At 45.7% G+C, this 22,760-nt stretch overlaps 2 protein-coding genes across 2 annotated transcripts in view; both read left to right on the top strand.

Moving 5' to 3' along the window:
* LOC308167956 (kinesin-like protein KIF22) overlaps positions 1-22,760 on the top strand; it is a gene marked incomplete at both ends in the record, with an annotated part of 99,922 nt that overhangs the window by 17,536 nt on the left and 59,626 nt on the right. The gene's annotated exons all lie outside the window — the stretch shown is intronic.
* On the top strand, positions 1,157-14,670 carry LOC308167434 (proline-rich transmembrane protein 2-like; the record flags this gene model as incomplete). The annotated part of the gene is made up of 4 exons (XM_080541854.1): positions 1,157-1,442; positions 1,726-2,033; positions 2,153-2,282; positions 14,588-14,670. 4 exons carry the CDS (start codon positions 1,157-1,159, stop codon positions 14,668-14,670), a joined length of 807 nt encoding a protein of 268 aa, XP_080397980.1.

Genomic DNA, 22,760 nt, shown 5'->3' with positions numbered 1-22,760 from the left:
TCAATTCACTCTCGCACGCGTTCATTAGACTCCCTCCCCTCTCGCAGCGCTTTCAAAGGCCGCTCCATCAGAACGGCTCCATCAAGCCGCTCCATCAGAACGGCTCCGGTGTTGAAAGGCAATGCGCGGGTTTGGGGCACATGGTTCCGCGAGGCTCGAGGAGTAATCAAGTGCCATTCATTTATAAAACCGGCTGCTATGCACACGCACGGGACATTTCGGGTGTTTTGAGGAGCGCATAGAAAGGTGAGTTTATGATAATTGTGTGTTGATCTTATTCTGTCATCAACTGTTTCTTATTGCCTTTTGATTGAACGGAACGTGTTTGCGTGGAATTCCAGTTCCCCGCGACCCGCCGAGGAAGGAGGTCTATGATTCGCTGTCTCGGTTCATTCATCATGTTTTCGAACCTCGCCTGTTTGTTATATCAGGCATGTTTACCGTCGTTAACGTGTGGAAGCCTCAGCCTTGCTGCCTCCACCCCCCTCCTTTTCACTCCCCCTCTCCGTCCATATGTCTCTCCTCCCCGTGGCTGTCCATCGCCCCCCCCCCCCCCACTCTTCTCCCTGGCTCGGTCCTGTATTGCTCGGTGTTTAATAAGCCTGATAGCGCTGCTGGTTGAGCACACATGACCGGACAATAGCGTGTGTGTGTTTGTGTACACACACCTACACCACTGATACCTGCTGCGGCTGTGCTCTCCCAAAGCTAATACGGCGACCACCAAACCTTTTACTTCTGCTATTTAATAGACCGTGACCCATTTAACTCAGCCTGCTGTTTTATCAACACATTATTACATTTTGTACATGTTATTTCTAACTATAGGACTCGAGAGCTGTGTGCGTAGATGTTTGTGTCAGGTGTGTGTGTGTGTGTGAATGAGATGGGGGCATGGCTGTGTTAAGGAGCTGGTGATTAGACAGGCAGGCGTCATGGATACAATCAGCACAGCCTGAAGAGTAAACAACAGACAGAGCAGAGGAGGTTGTTGTTGTTGTTGTTGTTGTTGTTATAGCTAAACTATTTGTCTGCCCTCAGGTGTACATACACACACAGCAAGCAGAGGACCACAGATTGCTGACGACAGACAGACAGACACAGAGAGACGGATAGGCAGATAGATAGATAGAGAGACGGACAGAAAGACAGACACATGGCTCTGAACACTAGCCCTGCTCCCGACGCGTGGCCAGGTGAGGAGCAGTCATCCCTATTGGACAAGGACGACTCATCAAGCCACACCCCCGTCTCCATCCCTCCCCCTCCCCAGCTGCCCCTTCTCCTGCCCCCAACGGCCAGCCCAGACACCCTCCCTGGTCTTGGTGCTGTTCCTGGTCCAGCCACCGGGGACAGCCCAGACACTCTCCCTGGTCTTGGTGCTGTTCCTGGTCCAGCCACCGGGGAACTGGTCATCGTCATTAACGACAGGCTTGAAAACAGTAAGTAAGCAGTGTGTGTGTGTCTCTCTTTCTCTCTGTCTGTCTGTCTGTCTGTCTGTCTGTCTGTGTATGTGTGTGTGTGTGTACTGATGTGTTGATGCTGGTTGAGTCGACAGCAGGACATGATGCTGCTCCGAGCATGTCCAATCCATTTCACTTTCAATTACAGCCTGCTAGGACTGCTAGGACACACACAGACAGACGCACACACACACACACACACACTCATTAACTAATTTCTCCTCCTGTAGTATGGTATCCAACGTAATGACTCTCCTCCTAGGTAACGGTCTCCATGGTGCCCAGGCTGACCCCGCCCCCCCGGTGGTCTCCTCCCCCCCCAGACGGCAGCGTTCCATCTCCTACTCCCAGCCCCGCCTCCACCATGCCAAGACCAGGAAGGGCAGCAGAGCCAGTTCTGTGGGTTACACTGCCTTCTCGCCCCGCCCCTCCCTTTCCCGACACTCTTCCCTGGCCATGGCCCCGCCCCTCCCCAGGACCAAGCCCAAAGACTACCTCCTATTGGCCGTGCTCGCTTGCTTCTGCCCCGTCTGGCCAATCAACATCGTCGGATTTGTTTACTCCGTCATGGTAAGACCTGCCTGTCTGCCTGTCTGTCTCTCTGTCTGTCTCTTCTGTTGTACCTATTAGCCTGCTAGCCTAGCCTGTTAACCTGTTGGCTAACCCCCCCCCCCCCCCCCCCCCCCCAGAGTAAGAACAGCCTGGAGCAGGGGAACAGTGATGGCGCGCGGCGTCTTGGCCACGTGGCAAAGATGCTGTCTGTCGTGTCGCTGGTGGGCGGGACCATCATCATCATCGCCTGCATCATCAACCTGGCCAGTAAGTACATTACATTTACATTTTTGGCATTCAGGTGCCTTTATCCAAAGTGACTTAACTGCCACTGGCAGTCAAAATGCTAATTATTAATTACAGTAGAGAAACTGTACAAGGGGGTAGAGGGGATGGAGAGGTTTCAGGAGGGATGGTTAAGGCATAACTGTCAACCCTCCCGTTTTTCCCAGGATTCTCCCGTATTTTACCTTTCTTTCCCGCTGTGCTCCCGTTTAAGGGTTAGGGTTAAATATTTTCCCGTAATCTCCTGTATTTTTAACCTATACCTTTGACCACCTGTAGTCACTTAATGTAGGAACTAGTTAACCCAATTATTGTTGCACTGAAGCAAGTGGTGATGTTAGGATTGACTGTGTATCTCCTTGTCTAAATGTAAGGGGTATCCTATGGTTGCCTAGTTGTGATGTTGGGATTGACTGTGTATCCCCTTGTCTAAATGTAAGGGGTATCCTATGGTTGTCTAGTGGTGATGTTAGGATTGACTTTGTATCCCCCTCTAAATGTAATGGGTATCCTATGGTTGCCTAGTGGTGATGTTAGGATTGACTGTGTATCCCCTTGTCTAAATGTAAGAGGTCTCCTTGTCTAAATGTAAGGGGTATCCTATGAGGACAGTGGTAGGGGGGGTGGGACGGCCCAGGACGGGCGCAGGAAAATGTCCCTTATTTTCAAATCCCAATGTTGACAGGTATGAGTTAAGGTGTAGCCTGAAGAGATGGGTCTTCAGTCTACGGCGTAACTCTGCAGTCCTGACAGCAGTGAGAAGCTTGTTTCACCAGCGGGGTGCCAGGATGGGTTGCCTGACTGCTGCATCCACATAGAGGTGGTGGAGACAGTCGACCAGCAAAGGTGGAAGAGCTGGAGTGAACGGGCAGGGTATTGGGGGCTGATCATTGCTTGCATGTAGGTAGGGGCTCCTGAGCACCAGAGTCTTGAATCTGATGTGAGCTGCTATCGGGAGCCAGTGAAGGGTCCGAAGGAGAGGGGTAACATGGGAGAATTTGGGGAGGTTGAACACCAGAAGGGCGGCAGCATTCTGGATGCTGGAGGTCTGATGGCGGAGGCGGGGAGCCCGGCCAGGAGTGCATTGCAGTAGTCAAGGTGAGAGATGACCAGTGTCTGGACCAAGAGTTGAGCTGCTTCTCTGGTGACAGGAAGAATCTGCAGGAGCATGCTGTCGCTGCGATGTTCGTCGCATAGGATAAATCGATGGAAATGTCCCCAAGGAAATCACCCCAAGGTTTTGCGCTGTCTGGGAGGGGGTCACCATAGAGTTCTCTACTGTGATGGAGAAGTCTTGGAGAGGGCAGGCTTTTCCAGGCAGGAAGAGTAGCTCGGTCTTGTTAAGGTTGAGTTGAGGTGGCGGGCTGACATCCGAGAGGAGAGGAGAGGAGAGGAGAGGAGAGGAGAGGAGGTAGACTGGTATAGTCATGAGGCTGATGTGTGTTATATAAGACTGGAACAGGAGATGCTGCTATTGAGTTCTAGAGAACTGCTGACCTCTCTTCTTCCATCTTCTCTTTCATCCTGTCTTTCTCTTTATTTCTTTTTTTAGTAAACGTGAAATCCTGAGTGTCGATCGACAGGAAACATGATATGAGACCTTCGGCCAACCACACCTCTTCCTGTCCCAGTCTCAACCTTACCTGGATACACACACACACACACACACACGCACACACACGCACACACACACCTCTATATTCTGTCTGTCATTGTGGTGATGATGAACCATATATATGCAAGCTGCTGCTCGGGGGTGCATCAGCCAATCAAACTCACTCTTCTGTATTCTACCCATCATCTCTCCTCTTCTGTATTCTACCCATCATCTCTCCTCTCCTCCAGAACACTGCCCTACAGACTAGAGGACACTGGACAGAGAGGGGGAGGAGAGGAGAGGAGGAGGAGTGGAGGAGAGAAGGAGAAGAGAAACAGACAATAAAAGGAGGAGGAGGAGATAGAAGAGGAGGAGAGAAACACAGTTAAAGGAGGAGGATGAGGAGGAGGAAGAGGAGTGTGTGTGTGAGGAAGGAGGATGTCTTCACAGCTGGAGCCTCTAACTGAACTAGTCCTTCATCTCCATGACGACCAGATGGTATTGATTCCCAGAGGGCCGTGGGGTGGAGGTGACAGAGCAGAAATACATCCCTTAATTTCTCTGTAAACTCTGGTCTCACTTACTGGAATAATGCAATATCAAGCCTGCAGGGAGGGAGGGAGGGAGAGAGAGAGAGAGAGAGAGAGTGTGTGAGAAGACTGAGCGGAGAGGTAGAGAACCACTACAAAGGTAGACTGCATTACCAGGAGGTATCAATAAAGTTGTGTTGTTTTGAATGTTATTTCTGTTTTTTAACGAGGTGATGATGCTGCACAAATACTGCACTGCAGTTAACAGGTGCGTGCATGCGTGCGTGAACATGTGGGCATCTGGTCTCTTATCAGTGAACATACAAGGTATTCTACTGTGAGTTATCATGGCTACTGGGCGTCATAGAGACACAATGAGTAGAACTGACACGCCCATTCAGAGCAACATTCCATGGTGGGCAGGGCGGCAGCCATCTTTGGTGTTGACAGTCGACTAATGGTAGTTATCTGATCATTACTGGAATCTCCTTATTAATGTTGGTTATTAATCTGTATATATACACATTATTAATGTTGGTTATTAATCTGTATATAAACATTATTAATGTTGGTTATTAATCTGTATATAAACATTATTAACATTGGTTATCAATCTGTATATAAATATCACCTTAACAGCATTCCTGAACTCACCTCTGTATTCAATAACTCATTTATTATGATTATTCTTGATATTATTATTGTTGTTATTGTGTTTATTGTTATTGTTATTAATATTATCATTCTTGTTATTATGATTATTATTATATTATTATTATTGTTATTATTAATGTTAATAATATAAATATTATTGTTATTAGGCCTTGTTTCTTCTGTTAGGAGACCAGGGGGTATTCCATCAACGTCGCTAAAGGAAAATCTAGGCTTATTTTGATAAATCTCGTCAGATTTATCAAAATAAGCCTAGATTTTCCTTTAGCGACGTTGATGGAATACCCCCCAGTGATCTCCTGGAGCTGATCACCTGACCACTGCAGCACTCCAGGGGGGTATGTCATCAACATCGCTAAAGGAAAATCCAGGCTTATTCTGATAAGTCTCGCGAGAGTTTCCTTTAGCGACGTTGATGGAATACCCCTCCGGAAGTTCCTGATGTTGTAAATGTCAATATTATGTCTAATTCTTCCTCGTTGAGTTTGCGGTGGGAGGAGGGGAGAGAGGTAGGAGTGGAGGGAGTAGGGGACCATGGGAGGGAGGGAGGAGTGGAGGGAGGTTACTATAACCTGTATTTGCATGTTATTCATTTAACTTTGTTCGACCAATCAGAGCTGTCCTGGCCTAGAGACATCCTTCCTGTAATAAACACACCTTGCATGAACTCGTGTGTGTGTGTGTGTGTGTGTGTGTGTGTGTGTGCGTGTGTGCGCATGCGCTGCGCATGCACGTCAAGTCAGCCTGGAGTTCCCTAGAACTTGTTGAAATTTCGAGAGTCTGTGTGAGAGTGAAGCGGGGTCTATAAGGATTTTCAAAATCTTAACCGATTTTTTATCTGAGACAGACCCCACACATTAAGATAAAAAATATTGGATTCTACAGCCTTGATCGTATTGTGTGTGGTGTGCGCCGATTTTCCCATTTCAGCACCCCACAGACATAAAGATTATCGTTACGACAGACTCCAGACTCTAGTCTCGTTCCCCAAGCCAGAAATCTCGCGTGAGCCCATCCTTTTAATATTGCCTTTAAATTACAAAATAATTAAATTAAGATTATATAATGATTAAAGCACTTTGAGCTGCAACGTTTGCAGGAAAAGCGCTATACAAATAAAGTTATTATTATTATTATTATCTATCGTAGTACCCTGACTGACCTGTACGAGGCAACCATGTGTGACAGGGCAAATAAAGTGCAGAAGAAGTCAGCTCGCTTCTTGATTGGCTACATTCCATTCCACGTCACAATCAGACTCGCGAGCAGGGTTGCCAGATGGGATTGACATTTTCCACCCTAAGACACAGTCTAAAACCGCTAATTCCACCCAAAAAACCCAGAGTCCATCTGGCAACCCTAGGATTTTTGGTATTGAACACATTTGACATTTACGATTGTCAGCCACGACCATTTTCCGAGCAGATTGTCGGGAGAGATTGACTCTTAACACACCTCACACCACAGGATAACCTTATAGGATAATCTTTAGAGCCATCTGATAATCGGGCGTTTTCTGTCTTTGGTCTGAAGGGGGAAAATGGGGCAAAAATCGGCCAGATAATCTTTATGTGTGTACCCGGCTTTAGTAGTCACTGACAATCATTAACAGGAGCTGTCCCTTGCTGACAATCACCCCAATCATTGGGGATCATGTGGTGATTTGAATTGTTTGTTGTTTTTGAAGTAAGTCGACATTCATTGGTTTCTAAGCACACAGCTTTGCCTTTCACTTCATTAACTCTTTGACCGCCAAACCCGGAAAATTCCGTGTTTTATGATAGAACGCTTGGCCGCCAATAACGTAATACTCCGGGTTTCAGAGTTATCACTGCCAGACGCTAGGGGGCTCTGTTATGCATCGTTTGACCAAGTATTACACATGTCCATCCTTCACCAAGCCAACAGGAATTTTCAGGAAAACTCGACGATGCGCAGCTGTTTTCCAGTGCGTAATAAGCGGGATTATCAAATCACAGTCGCGCCACTTTTTCCCCAAAGATGCCGCGGCCTAAAAGCTATTCAGCAGCTGAAATAGCTACATTTGTCATGTCCAAACTGTGGGACTCAGACCGAGAGGTTTTTGATGAGGCAGGTGATTTACATTACGACCGTAATAGTGACTTTGAGCCGGAGGACAGTGTGATGCGAAAGACGGAGACGCAGGGGAACAGTGTTGTTTCGTATTTCGACCCCCCGGCAGATTCAGACCCCCCTACGCGTGAACGCGCATTCGCTTGTTTTGTTTTCAGTAGGCAGCTCGTATAGTTCGATCTGCGCTGTTCTTTCGACAAGATGAGTGTTTATACAGTTTCTACCACTCAGCAAATACGATAATACACTACGAGAAGAAGAAGTAATACGTTTATGTATTATATTATTTATACCCCTCACATGTATTGTGGTTAGCCTACATGTTTTGCTCACTGCACTTCTTATCCACCACAAACCGAACAATTTCAGAATGTTTGCTTTTATAATATCGACTACCCACTTCAGTCACCTACACCACTGCTAGAAAGCATATGTTTGTAGTTGGAACAGGGAGCATTTTGAGGGAGGGGGTCAGAATATGGCAGCCTGCCTTTCATGCAAACTATTGTTTGCAAAGTCTGAGACACTTCATATTTTTTGTGGTGACATCTTTAGGTCACTGGGTGGTACCCCTGAAAGCACATGCTTGTAGTTATAACAGGGAGCATTTTGAGGGGGGGGGGGGGGTCAGAATATGCTAGCATGATGCTGAACATTGCGTACTACCCGTTTGTCAGGAAGACACAGAAGTGGCCAAAGAAATGTATTACATATCTCTTTGAGATCAGTTTCTTCAATGCTTTTGTCATCTACAAAGCTAGAAACCCACAGGGCAGATGCAACACATTTCGCTCCTTCATTGAAAGGGTTGTGAGGTCATGGACCAGCAAGGCAGTGTCTTCCTCAGCACCAGTTTCCTCAGCACCTGTCTGTCTGTCTACCTCAGCGCCTGTGTCAGGCGAGGCAGGTGCTGAGGTAGACAGACAGACAGGTGGTGAGGAAACTGGTGCTGAGGAAGCAAGAGGGAACCCCAGACCTCATTACTTTAGAGCACCAAACCAGGACCCTCAGGGAAGGCTGGATGGGAATATGGGAGCCCATACACTTGTGAAAATCCCCCCAACTCCCAAAAAGCAGAACCCAACCAGGGGTTGCAGGGTTTGTGTAAAAAGGGAAAACGTAAAGAGACATTGTTCCATTGTAAAGCCTGTAATGTCCCTTTACACACTAGCTGTACCACACTGTACCACACCAAGGACAAATATTGGCAATGATTTGTTCCTCATGAGGCTTCTTCTTCAAAAAAGGCAATTTTCTAATATTCATTATGAACAGGATCAGTAGTAATGGATATTTTGAGAAGATAAAATATTGTGTTTATTTTTATACATGCGTCACATGTATACAAATAAACACATTATTTTATCTTCTCAAAATATCCATTACTACTGATCCTGTTCATAATGAATATTAGAAAATTAACATAACATGTAGGACTAAATGGCTCCTACAATGAGATTCATTATTTGTATTATAGTTTTATAATGTCAAATGGGTCTTCACAAAAACGCGTTTTTCTCTGTTTTTTGTCCGAAAAGTAGTTTTTTGATGAAAATGACCAACATTGAAGTGTTCACTGAACATGCTAGGAAGAAGATAGAATACAACTTGTTTTTTTGTGTGCAAGACTTTTATTCTGAAATATTGTTTTATCCAGACTTTTATTCTGAAATAATAAAAAATCCAGACTTTTATTCTGAAATATTGTTTTATCCAGACTTTTATTCTGAAATATTGTTTTATCCAGACTTTTATTCTGAAATATTGTTTTATCCAGACTTTTATTTTGAAATGTAAAAAATCCAGACTTTTATTCTGAAATTTAAAAAAAATCCAGCCTTTTATTCTGAAATGTTAAAACAAACCAGACTTTTATTCTGAAATTTTAAAACAATCCAGACTTTTATTCTGAAAATAAAAGTATTTTAATTTTTTATCCAGACTTTTATTCTGAAATGTTGTTTAATCCAGACTTTTATTCTGAAATGTAAAAAAAATCCAGACTTTTATTCCGAAATATTGGTTTATCCAGACTTTTATTCCGAAATATTGGTTTATCCAGACTTTAATTCTGAAATTAAAAAAAAACAGACTTTTATTCTGAAATTTAAAAAAAAAAAAAATACTTTTATTCTGAAATTTTAAAAAAAATGTATCCAGACTTTTATTCTGAAATATTGTTTTATCCAGACTTTTATTCTGAAATATTGTTTTTTTAAATAAAAAAAATCCAGACTTTTATTCTGAAATGTTGTTTTATCCAGACTTTTATTCTGACATTTTAAAACAATCCAGACTTTTATTCTGAAATGTTATAACAATCCAGACTTTTATTCTGAAAATAAAAGTATTTCAAAAATATTTTTTTTATCCAGACTTTTATTCTGAAATTTTGTTTTATCCAGACTTTTATACTGAAATAAAAAAATCCAGACTCCTATTCTGACATTTTTTATAAATCTACTTTTATTCTGAAATATTTTTTTATCCAGACTTTTATTCTGAAATATTGTTTTATCCAGACTTTTATTCTGAAATGTAAAAATCCAGACTTTTATTCTGAAATGTTGATTTATCCAGACTTTTATTCTGAACATTTTTTAAAAATCTAGACTTTTATTCTGAAATATTTTTTCTCCAGACTTTTTTCTCCAGACTTTTATTCTGAAATATTTTTTTCTCCAGACTTTTATTCTGAAATAAAACAATTTCCAGACTTTTATTTTGAAATATTTTTTTATCCAGACATCTCAGCTGGTGGTTCTGGTGGTGCTGCTCAGGTAGTTTAGGGTGTTGATGTAGGGGTCCCACAAGGTTCAGCGCTGGGTCCAAAGCTGTTTATTTGGTACATCAATGATATTTGCAATGTGTCCAAGTTGTTAAATTTGGTTTTGTTTGAATGAATGAATGAATGAATGAATGGTCTTTATTGTCATTGATATAGTACAGGTACCATACAATGAAATTTGGGAGGGGGCGCTCCCCTGGTGCTAGGAAAAAAAAAAAAAAAGAGAAGGGAAAAGAGCCGGTTTACATAAATAAAGGCTATGTACACTATCCACTATACTATACAAATAAAACACTGTGCTGTACTCTCTGCTATGCTATACATATCCTAACATTTCCTATCTCTGAACCTTATGTACCCGAGGGTTGTCATATTGCTCATAGTGTTATTGCACATTCGTTTAAAGTGTCGCAGTTTGCAGGTTTGAAATGTTCACAGTTGTGTTTCAGTATTGCACTTGATTACAATCTAGTAGCTGCCATCAATTTGTCTAGATTGTCCAGGGCCTAGAACCTAGGTCTTTGTTTGCAGATGATACAATTTTTTTTTGTTCTGGCAAAGATTTGGATTAGCTTCTGGATGCAGTGGAAACGGAACTGAAAACTATAAAACGATGGTTTGACACAAACAAGTTGTCATTGAACTTAGAAAAAAATAAACTTATGATATTTGGAAATATGAAAACTATTTTTTGGGAGTTGTTATAGACCACAAACTATGTTGGAAAACACATAAACTACTTAAAGACTAAAATATCAAAGTCTATTGCAATACTGCATAAAACAAAAGACATACTTAATCCAAATTCATTACACATATTGTACCATTCTCTAATAGTTCCATACATAACTTACTGTGTGGAAGTGTGGGGAAACACATACAAAACAATCACAAATCCAATTTATTTACTACAGAAAAGAGCTATACGAATTATAAACAGAGCTGCCTATCAAGAACCAACTAACAAATTATTCATAAACACCTATGATCTCAAATGTAAAGAATTGGTGGACTTAAAAATGGCACAAGTAATGTATAAAGTAAAAAATAAGATGCTTCCAGACTGTATCCAGAGACTATTTGAATGAATGGACTTTATTAGTCCCTAGTCGTCTATCTGTACAGTATAGTACAGTGGATAGTGTACATAGCCTTTATTTATGTAAACCAGCTCCTTCCCTTCTTGTGTTTTTTTTTTTTAAGTTTTTTTTTTTCTTTCCTAACACCAGGGGAGCCACCCCTCCTAAATTTCAAGTTAGACAGAGAACTCAGAGGAATATGTATGTTTATGAAAACAAAGATGTATAACAGTTAAAGGAGTTAACTTATGGAATACTTTTGAAAAGGAAATGAAAATGTGTAGTACACTAAAAGGATTGAAAAAATTATTTAAAAATGAGATGATTAACAAGTATAAAACAGAGGTTTAAATATAGTTTTTGTTTGGTATTTTGGAACTTTTTGTTGACATGCGTAAGTGAAATTTTGTTTGTAAAAGTTTCAATGTTTTGATTATGCATTCATGAAGAAAAAAACATACATGTAACAAGGGTAGGCGCAATAAGCCATGGCTTCAACACTTTACCCGGCTGCCCTCGAAAAGGCTGTTCAGGACCATGGCCGCAAGGACAAACAGACTGAAGAACAGCTTCTACCACAGGGCCGTCCAGGCCCTCAACACAGCAAAGACCTAGGTTCTGGGCCCTGGACAGTCTGGACGGATTGATGGCAGCTGCTGGACTGAAAAAATCAGGTGTAGTGCTGAGGCACAAATATGTACATTTCAAGCCTGCAAACTGCGACACTTTAAATAAATGTGCAATAACACTATGTGCAATATGACAACCCTAGTCGTCTATCTGTACAGTATAGTATAGTGGATAGTGTACATAGCCTTTATTTATGTAAACCAGCTCCTTCCCTTCTTGTGTTTTTTTTTTTAAAGTTTTTTTTTTTCTTTCCTAACACCAGGGGAGCCACCCCTCCTAAATTGCGTTGTTTGGTACCTGTACTGTAGCAATGACAATAAAGACCATTCATTCATTCAGCCTACACCTTTTTGGTCCTGGGGCCTCATTTATAAAAAAAGTACTTGAACGTCATCTTTGACTTTCACGTAAGCACATTTTTCTAAACGGACGTAAGCATTATTTATAAAACGGGCTGAGATGGTTTAAAGTTGCGTATACGTGCTTCCTTCTATAAATACCAAATATACTTGGAATTGAATGCAGGTGAATGAGGTTTGTATTAACGCCCTGTGATAGAGGCTCAATTATAGCGGCTGAATTAGGACAAGTACTATATAGGGTAGGCGTTCGTCTGGAAGAGGGCAGAGAAGAGTGGCTTCTCGGTAAGTTGCGTTTGTAACGTTTGATCATGACAACTAACCAGGCAAATGCTTATACTCTGAGTAGGCTACTCAAGTTGTAAAAGAAAATCAGGGGGGATGGTGGATTTTATCATATGAGGACAATTTTAGCATCCCCTCAGCGTCAGTGACTTCAGTGTCAGTAAAAATGTCATTGCATGTGTGCGTGCCCCCTCGCACCTTGAAATAGCAGTAATACCACGTTCATTGATAAATGACATAACGTATGGAAAGAGGGGAGGGCAGTTTTAGAAGGGGGACGATTTTGACTGTTTTCATCCCGCCTCAACTCGAGTGCTGCTTATACTGTAATGGTCTTATTCTTATCAGGTGACATTGAAAACAGGATTGCGAACTCCCTTTGCGAACTCCCAGACACTGGAGAAACTCCAGTATAATTTACCGCGTGGCCGGGCAAGGTCCGTTGTGGAACGCACTAGGCATGTTGAAGGGGAGATCCGGAGGGATATAAAGGAAGACTCAAATTGTATAAATCACTACGTTGACGTGGTTTTCTACGTACGACACGGGTAAGATCAAAATTTGATCTAAGCACGTTCTATAAATGAGGCCCCTGGTGTTATGCATTGTGACTGTGTACATTTTTTATATCTGTATTGTGAATTGTATAGGGGACCAAAATAAACATTCTCAATCAATGTATATATTTTATATGTACATTATTATGTAAGTATTGTTATTGATATCTGTATGCAACTGTGTTCAGCCTCTCATCACCTCCCCTGTCAGACCACAGGTTGACCACCAGGTGGCAGCAAAGGCCTGAGAGACATTATGCTGAGAGACATTATGCTGGCAGACGCTGCACATCCTAACACTATTATGGGCCGGTTGCTCAGACATGGCTTAAGCCTAGTTCCAGACTAAAAAGCCATTTAAACTGGTTTAACTAAAAACGTCTTGCAGAGACATAGCTTAAAACAAGACAGATTTAGTCTATTCTGGTTTAAATTAAGATGATTGCATGGAGTACTTGGATTATCTCAATGAAGACCAGCATGCCTTACAGAGGCTAGCCAGACGGGTACTTGTGGATAGGACTGATCCACTGACTTACTTTGATGAAATAACTTTTAGAGACCGCTTTCGGATGCACAAGGAAAATGCATCAGAAATAATTTCTTTGCTTGAGCCTGGACTATCCATTCAGCTGTCTCAACGAGGAAGGCCTGTACCTATTCCACTCCAAGTCCTCATTACCTTGAGGTTCTGGGCATCTGGAACCTTTCACCGGGAAACAGGTGATCTGTGTGGTGTCCATGAATCTACTGCATGTAGAATAGTGCACAAAGTTTGCAGGGCCATTTGTGGACTGAAGAGTACATATATCAACTTCCCTTTTTTTTTTTTTTTTTTTTTTTTAAGATTTTTATCCCTTTTTCACCCAATTTGGTAGCCAATTGAACCCAACCTAGCATCCAATTATCCCCTGCCTATTGCATAGGATCCGCCGCACGACCCCGTGGCCGGCAGTCCCAGAAGAGGCCGCCAGGCAGACTAGCTGACTGGCTCCTCGAGCCCAGCACCGTTATTCCGGCACCCAGGGGGCGGTGTTGCGCGACGGATCCTTGTCCAGAAATACTCCTATACCGGCCTCGGAAGCGGCCGCCCAATATGCCGCTTCCCGTGTGCCTCGGCCATATCTGGATCTGGCGAGCCGGGATACGAACCCCGGCCCCGGTGGGCAGCATGCACTAGTGGCCAGTGCGTAGACCGCTACACCACTAGGGTTGGGTACCGAAAATCGGTACCGGTAGGTACCGGTTACTTTACATTCGGTATGTACCCGTACCGAATCGCAAAGGAGATTTCGGTTCCTCATTTCTGTACTTTTCTAAAAAAAAAAATCTTCCCCTGGTGTCCGGTGTCATGCAACAGTCAACCACACGTGACTTGAGTCGTGACGTGAGTGACATCGCCTGTTTCCAATTTCCAATCAGTGCGTGCGTGGTAGTGAGGTGAGCAGTTGTGTTGAGAAGAAGAAGAGTGAGTTTATAGTAAGTGTAGTAATATAGTTAGTGATTGTATTATTGTATTGATATTATTATTATCATCATAATAATCATAATCATATTATCTAATTTCGCTAGCTAGCCTAGCTACGAGGTCACCGAGAATGCCGAACACCTGACAACGCACGCGATACATTTAAGGGTAGAAGGGTGCTCCGTGTTTGACAGCTTGCGCAAGTTCACCCGCCCTTCGGCTGAGCAGCAAGCACCTCCGGAGAGGGGGAGGCGGAGGCGGAGATCGCCATTCCCATTGAGGATGATGATGACAGCATTTCCTCAGGTTAGTAATAATGTTTCCGTTTATTTATTTAAAGAGGGGGACAGTGGACATTCGCCCTCTATGATTTCTTGTTTTGTTTTATTTAACCAGGAAAGGGACGGGGGATTGAGAGATTAAACATGCAGGTAGGTAGGCCCAGGATGGATGGTGTTAGCTGGACTGGGGGAGGGGGAGTAGGGTGAGGGGTGTGTGGAGGTCAGGCAGACCGTCTGATCCGCACCCAAGCCACCCCAGGTGTCGTTATGTGGTACAGCATTCAAGAGGGTCCTATCCAAGACAGGCAGCAGCAAATATTTAGCTACAGTCAGTAACATTACTTAACCTATGTTTATATTGTTGGCTCAACAATGTAACTGTGGTTGTAGGTGTAACTGTGGTTGTAGGAGTAACTGTGGTTGTAACTGTGGTTGTAGGTGTAACTGTGGTTGTAGGAGTAACTGTGGTTGTAACTGTGGTTGTAACTGTGGTTGTGTAACTGTGGTTGTGTAACTGTGGTTGTAACTGTGGTTGTAGGTGTAACTGTGGTTGTAGGAGTAACTGTGGTTGTAGTTGTAACTGTGGTTGTAACTGTGGTTGTAGGAGTAACTGTGGTTGTAGGTGTAACTGTGGTTGTAGGTGTAACTGTGGTTGTAACTGTGGTTGTAGGTGTAACTGTGGTTGTAGGTGTAACTGTGGTTGTAACTGTGGTTGTAGGAGTAACTGTGGTTGTAGGTGTAACTGTGGTTGTAGGTGTAACTGTGGTTGTAGGAGTAACTGTGGTTGTAGGTGTAACTGTGGTTGTAGGTGTAACTGTGGTTGTAACTGTGGTTGTAGGTGTAACTGTGGTTGTAGGTGTAACTGTGGTTGTAGGTGTAACTGTGGTTGTAGGTGTAACTGTGGTTGTAACTGTGGTTGTAGGAGTAACTGTGGTTGTAGGTGTAACTGTGGTTGTAGGTGTAACTGTGGTTGTAGGTGTAACTGTGGTTGTAACTGTGGTTGTAGGTGTAACTGTGGTTGTAACTGTGGTTGTAGGTGTAACTGTGGTTGTAGGTGTAACTGTGGTTGTAGGTGTAACTGTGGTTGTAACTGTGGTTGTAACTGTGGTTGTAGGTGTAACTGTGGTTGTAGGTGTAACTGTGGTTGTAACTGTGGTTGTAGGTGTAACTGTGGTTGTAGGTGTAACTGTGGTTGTAACTGTGGTTGTAGGTGTAACTGTGGTTGTAGGTGTAACTGTGGTTGTAGGTGTAACTGTGGTTGTAACTGTGGTTGTAGGTGTAACTGTGGTTGTAACTGTGGTTGTAGGTGTAACTGTGGTTGTAACTGTGGTTGTAGGTGTAACTGTGGTTGTAGGTGTAACTGTGGTTGTAGGTGTAACTGTGGTTGTAACTGTGGTTGTCGGTGTAACTGTGGTTGTAGGTGTAACTGTGGTTGTAGGTGTAACTGTGGTTGTAGGAGTAACGATAGTTATGGAGATAGACTCCAGTTCTATGAGTGGAGCGGAGCCCCATAGGGGAGCTCTGCTCCTATTGGTTTACCCGCTACCTAAAGTAGCCAATGACTGAATTTTTCAATGCCTGCGCCCGCCTGGGGTGCTATATAAAGGGGTGTACTTCGCTACCTCATTCTCCCAAACATACAAAAACAGCCGGGTTTGAACGAGTCGAAGTGGGCCAGCAGCCCTATGGGGCTCCGCTCCACTCATAGAACTGGAGTCTATCTCCATAACTATCGTTCTATATCGTGGAGCTCCGCCCCATAGGGGAGCTCTGCTCCTATTGGTTTAGGCGGAGCGAACGAGGCCAAATGTACCCCCACTGAGACTATTAATCCGTAAAACAATCTCAGCGGCACCCGGAGCTGACCACTGATGTTGGTTCAAGACAACCTTAAAAAGTTGGCCCAACCCACACGAGTCTGCTCCACTGATCTAGCCCTTACGTGAGCACGCAGGGTTGTAGATCTAACGGAACATGTCCTGGAGGAGGGTCCCCTCCCCAGGCACATCCGTAATCATCCTGACAGCACTTGAATAGCATCCCCAACCAGGGTAATCCAAGTGCCATCCCCACTACATCAGTCCTCAGCAAACTGAGGACAGAGTGAGAAAAGGATGAGGAAGAAATATCACTTACCTAACCCTTACGTTGGGTTGTTGATCTAACAGACATGTCCTGGAGGAGGGTCCCCTCCCCAGGCACATCCGTATTCATCCTGACAGCACTTGAATAGAATCCCCATGACCAGGGTAATCCAAGTGCCCTTCCCACAACATCAGTCATCAGCAAAACTGAGGACAGAATGAGAAAGGATTGAGGAAGAATATCACTGACCTAACCCCTACGTGAGCACGTAGGGTTGTAGATCTAACGGAACATGTCCTGGAGGAGGGTCCCCTCCCCAGGCACATCCGTAATCATCCTGACAGCACTTGAATAGAATCCCCAACCAGGGTGATCCAAGTGCTTTCCCCACTACATCAGTCATCAGCAAAACTGAGGACAGAATGAGAAAAGGATGCGGAAGAAATATCACTGATCTAACCCTTACGTGAGCACGTAGGGTTGTTGATCTAACGGAACATGTCCTGGAGGAGGGTCCCCTCCCCAGGCACATCCGTATTCATCCTGACAACACTTGAATAGAATCCCCATGACCAGGGTAATCCAAGTGCCTTCCCACTACATCAGTCATCAGCAAAACTGAGGACAGAATGAGAAAAGGATGAGGAAGAATATCCTTCAAGTAATACCGTACAAAAAGTGATGGCGACGACCAAGACGCCGCCTCACATATCTCCTCCACTCCCACTCCCCTGAGAATGGCCACTGATGTGGCCATGCCCCTGGTGGAATGAGCCCGAATGCCAGTCGGCACGGGCTGCCCCTTCGATTCGTATGCGAGGCTAATAGCCTCGCAAATCCAATGGGACAGCCTCTGCTTCGAGAGTGGTGCCCCGGCTTTCTGTCCGCCGTAGCAGATCAGAAGCTGGGGAGAAGATCTCAGTCCTGCCGTGCGCTTCACATATTGTGCCAACGCGCGCACCGGACATAGACAATGTAAACGCCTCTCCCTCTCTCCGTCGTGAGGAGGAGGAAAAAAGGCGCTCAGAGCACAGCTCTGAACCCTAAACCCACGATTAACCTTAGGGATAAAAACCGGGTTAGGGCGTAACACAGCTTTTGTTTTGTCATCAGATATGATCAAACAATCTGCCCGTGTCGAGAGAGCACATAAATCACTCACTCGCTTAGCCGTAGTCAAGGCGAGGAGCTGACTCGTCTTGAGAGACAATAAACGCAACGACACAGTGTCAATGGGTTTGAATGGGGCACGCACAGCGCCTCTAGCACAATCGACAGGTCCCATTTTGGCATTAGAGTCCTATGAGGGCGTCTAAGCCTACACACTCCAGTCAAAAAACGCTTAACCAGCGAATGACTGAACAGTGTCGTTGTCGCAAAACCCTCATGACAAGCTGAGATGGCAGCCGCGTAAACTTTAATAGTTCTCGCCGCCAATCCCTTGTCAAACAGCGACTGTAAGAAGCACAAGAACGTTTCGACCCGACAGCAGACTGGGTCAACGTCCTGTCCCTCACACTGTGTAAACACTCGCCAGCGCGCCGCATATCCCTTTGCAGTGGATTGCGCGCGCGCACTCTGAATGGTCTGAATGACCGCGTCTGTCAGACCCCTGCGTTCTAACAAATCCCTCTCAGTAACCAGGCCATGAGGGGGCCCCCCCATCATAGGCGGCCCCCTCACCAAGCCTCTGGCTTGAGAGAGTGCATCTTGTCGATGAGGTATGGGCCATGGGCCCTCTACCAACATCTCCATCAGTTCCGGAAACCACGGGGCTCCGGGACGGTCCGGGGCTACAAGAATTAACTCTAGCCTCTCTGACCTCACTCGTGCCAACAGTGGGAGGATAGATGTCAGGGGTGGGAACGCGTATAACAGGACCCTCGGCCATGGGTGGTGTGCGAATGTATCGACTCCCAATGGCGGGTTGTCCTGTTCGCGCAGGAAGAACCAAAGGCGACACTGCGCATTCGTCCGTGACGCAAACAGAACCACTTCTGCTTGCCCGAACCGTGCCCAAATCAGCGACACAATGGAGGGTGCTAACCTCCAGTCGTCGTCCCTCGGGCCTCCCCGTGATAACAGATCTGCTCCTTCGTTGAGCAGACCTGGAATGTGGAGAGCTTTCAGCGAACTCAGGCGACTCCGCGCGCGATGACGCGCGGGTCTCTCCAGTAGCTCAGGTCGGTTTTGACCGATCTCTGTATTACAATCAACTTGCGACGGCGTTCTCACTGGAACCCGTCGCAGTCGTGCGAACCGCCTCTGCAGTCTGCGCATGTGTAACAGGCCTAAGGGGACCACTACATGGGCTGCAGACCTCAGTCCTAGTAAGGACATCCTTGACAGAGCGGTGATTGTATTTGTCACTCGACACACCCAGGGAGCTGACGTCAGTGTCGCTCTCCGTGGTGCCGATAAACTGGCCCTCATCTCGGCAGTATCCAACTGAATGCCTAGATAGGAAAACTGTTGAGCCGGCCACGGAGCACTCTCTGTCCAGTTTACAGCTAACCCCAGCTGAGTGAGGCGCTGCACCAGTGAGGTTGCGTCCCGAATGGCTCGATTTGGGCATTGGGCCAAGACCAGTAGGTCGTCGAGATCCGCATATTATGCGTATCTCGTTACGCCTCAGTGGTTCGAGTGCTGTCTGCACGCATTTGGAGAAAAAACGAGGAGCAAGCGCGTACCCGAAGGGCAGGCGCGTGTACTCGTAAACCTTCCCTTGGAAAACAAAACGTAGGAATTTCCTGTGCCACTCTGTGATTGGCACACGAAATACGCGACCCTCAGGTATCTACGAAAGGGGCGTTTCGCCACTCTCTCGTTGAGGACCCTGAAATCTAGTATGGGTCTCATGTCTCCCGAATTCTTTGGGACAAGGAAATACGGGGAGTACCATCTCATGTCCCACTGGTCCCTCGGAACCAATGTCACTGCGCCCTTTGTTAGGAGATTCGTAATCTCCTCCCGGAGCGCACGTGTCTTTATCGGGCAGGACAAAAAACAGTCTCTCTCACGCCCCTGAAGGGCGGAGGAGGCTGAATGAACTGTAGTGCATATCCCCTCCTCAATGTCCTGTCAAGCCAGCCCGACAGAATACCTGTCCCTTCTAGTCATTCTGCATAAAGCAACGACAGCGGCTGGGCCGTCTGTTGTGGTGCAGTCGACAGAAAAAGCTTGAATTTCTGTATGACCCCAGCCGCCGCTGCCCACCGAGGAGATGGCACAGCCCAAGGTGGGGTCATTTCGAAAAGGGATGGGCTGCCGTCTTTAAAGAGTGTTTGTTATGTGTAACAATGCTCTTTATTGACGCAGGTTTATTATGCCTGATAATCAAAGAACCGGCCGCACGCTCATGAGCTGGGCCAGGTCTTGATAGACATGGAGGGGTTTTTGATGTAAATAACGCCTCGTGTCGTGATAGGGGTAAGTCCGCTAGGCAGAGAGCTGGCCACACGCCGGTAAGCTGGGCTAGTCTCCGCTTCGTTTCTAACTGGTAGCGATTCGACCACACTCTGACAAGGCAGGTGGGTCTCCGCTCCGGTAGATACCATGGAAAATCCTCCTTAGGGATTTACCGTCTGACTTACCGTCTGTAAAGAGTGTTTGTTATGTGTAACAATGCTCTTTATTGACGCAGGTTTATTATGCCTGATAATCAAAGAACCGGCCGCACGCTCATGAGCTGGGCCAGGTCTTGAATAGACATGGAGGGGTTTTTGATGTAAATACCGCCTCGTGTCGTGAGGGGTAAGTCCGCTAGGCAGAGAGCTGGCCACACGCCGGTAAGCTGGGCTAGTCTCCGCTTCGTTTCTAACTGGTAGCGATTCGACCACACTCTGACAAGGCAGGTGGGTCTCCGCTCCGGTAGATACCATGGAAAATCCTCCTTAGGGATTTACCGTCTGACTTACCGTCTGTAAAGAGTGTTTGTTATGTGAAACAATGCTCTTTATTGACGCAGGTTTATTATGCCTGATAATTAAAGCACCGGCCGCACGCTCATGAGCTGGGCCAGGTCTTGAATAGACATGGAGGGGTTTTTGATGTAAATACCGCCTCGTGTCGTGATAGGGGTAAGTCCGCTAGGCAGAGAGCTGGCCACACGCCGGTAAGCTGGGCTAGTCTCCGCTTCGTTTCTAACCGGTAGCGATTCGACCACACTCTGACAAGGCAGGTGGGTCTCCGCTCCGGTAGATACCATGGGAAATCCTCCTTAGGGATTTACCGTCTGACTTACCGTCTGTAAAGAGTGTTTGTTATGTGTAACAATGCTCTTTATTGACGCAGGTTTATTATGCCTGATAATCAAAGAACCGGCCGCACGCTCATGAGCTGGGCCAGGTCTTGATAGACATGGAGGGGTTTTTGATGTAATAACGCCTCGTGTCGTCGCGGCACTGAGTTTGCTCAGAAACTCCGCCTCCGCTGCAGACAGACCGTTGGGTCGGTCTGTGGTGATCTTCGCAATGGCGGCGTTAAACACGGCGATGTTATTCGCCGCCGCCTGCGCACCGAGCTCATCAGAGCTTTCTGATTCTGACACCGGCACCGACCACTCAGCTGGGTGAGGGCGGCGTGGTGTCAGGGCCGGCTGAGCGGGCGGGACCATCCCTACTTGGGGAGGTGCCTGCCCAGAACGCCGCTCTGGGGCCTGTCCGGACGCATCATCAGCAGAGCTATTCGAGTCGGATAGCATCCCCGAGATAGCGCCCGCCAGGGGAAAACGCTCTCCTTGATCCAGGCCATCCCCTTTCGCCTTTCAGCGACGGAAAGGAGGTGGAAGGGGAGGCAGCTGGGGGAGGCGACCAACGCCGCCTCGGCATGTTCGGGGCCGAGGCAGACGTGGCAGAAGTCGTGCTTGTCCTCCGCTGCTAGGAAATCGCAGCGGCAGGTGTCCCGGAGGAACTTCTTCGTGGTCGGCGGCGGACGATCCATCGCTGAAGGGAAAAGTCTCCTCCGCTGCTCGGAAGTCGCAGCGGCAGGCGTCCCGGAGGAACTTCTCCATAGGCGGCGGACGATCCATATCTTGAAGGGAAAAGTCTGGCGGGTTCTCCAGTCTTAGTAGTCGTCCTTCTCAGTCTTCAGATATAAACCCGTGCTGAACTTTTTGGGAGAATGAGGTAGCGAAGTACACCCCTTTATATAGCACCCCAGGCGGGCGCAGGCATTGAAAAATTCAGTCATTGGCTACTTTAGGTAGCGGGTAAACCAATAGGAGCAGAGCTCCCCTATGGGGCGGAGCTCCACGATATAGAACTGTGGTTATTGTGCCTCAGCAATAAAAAAGTGAAAAGCTGTTTAATGTTGTCGACCGTGTTCTTATTATTATATATATATTATATATATATTTTTAAAAATCAAAAGTACCGAATTAAGTACCGTTTTGGTACCGGTACCGTTTTTAAAGTATCGGTTAGTAACCGGTACCGGATAAAACCCAAACGATACCCAACCCTATACACCACCGCGGGGCACTATATCAACTTTCCTGATGCTGCTAGCCAAGCCAACTATAAAGTAGAGTTTTATGAGTATGGACACTTTCCAGGAGTGATTGGCTGTATCGATGGATGTATTCCAATCAAGTGCCCATCAACTCCTGATGCTGAGGAGTACAGGAACCGCAAGAACTGGTTCTCCATTAATGTTCAGGGTGTATGCACTCCTAATTTGGAGTTCTCAAATATTGTTGCCCGTTGGAAAGGTTCAACTCACGACTCACGGATCTTTTTCAATTCTTCATTGTGTGCTGAGTTTCTGAGGGGACAACATAGTGGACTAATGCTTGGTGACAGTGGATACGGCCAGAGTACATTTTTATTCACACCATACATTAATCCCATAACAGCGCCTGGGGCCTCATTCATAGAACGTGCTTAGATCAAATTTTGATCTTACCCGTGTCGTACGTAGAAAACCACGTCAACGTAGTGATTTATACAATTTCAACGTGAGTCGATTTGAACGTGGAAACGATCGTAGCTCGACGTCGAGTATTCAACTTGCTTACGCACATTACATTACCTAGC

This window comes from Nansenia antarctica, assembly GCF_963989245.1.
Source record: "Nansenia antarctica genome assembly, chromosome: 11".
NCBI classification, from domain to species: Eukaryota; Metazoa; Chordata; class Actinopteri; order Argentiniformes; family Microstomatidae; genus Nansenia; species Nansenia antarctica.
The sequence above is the reverse complement of the archived record's forward strand: the minus strand, read 5'-3'. Positions and strand labels throughout refer to the sequence as shown.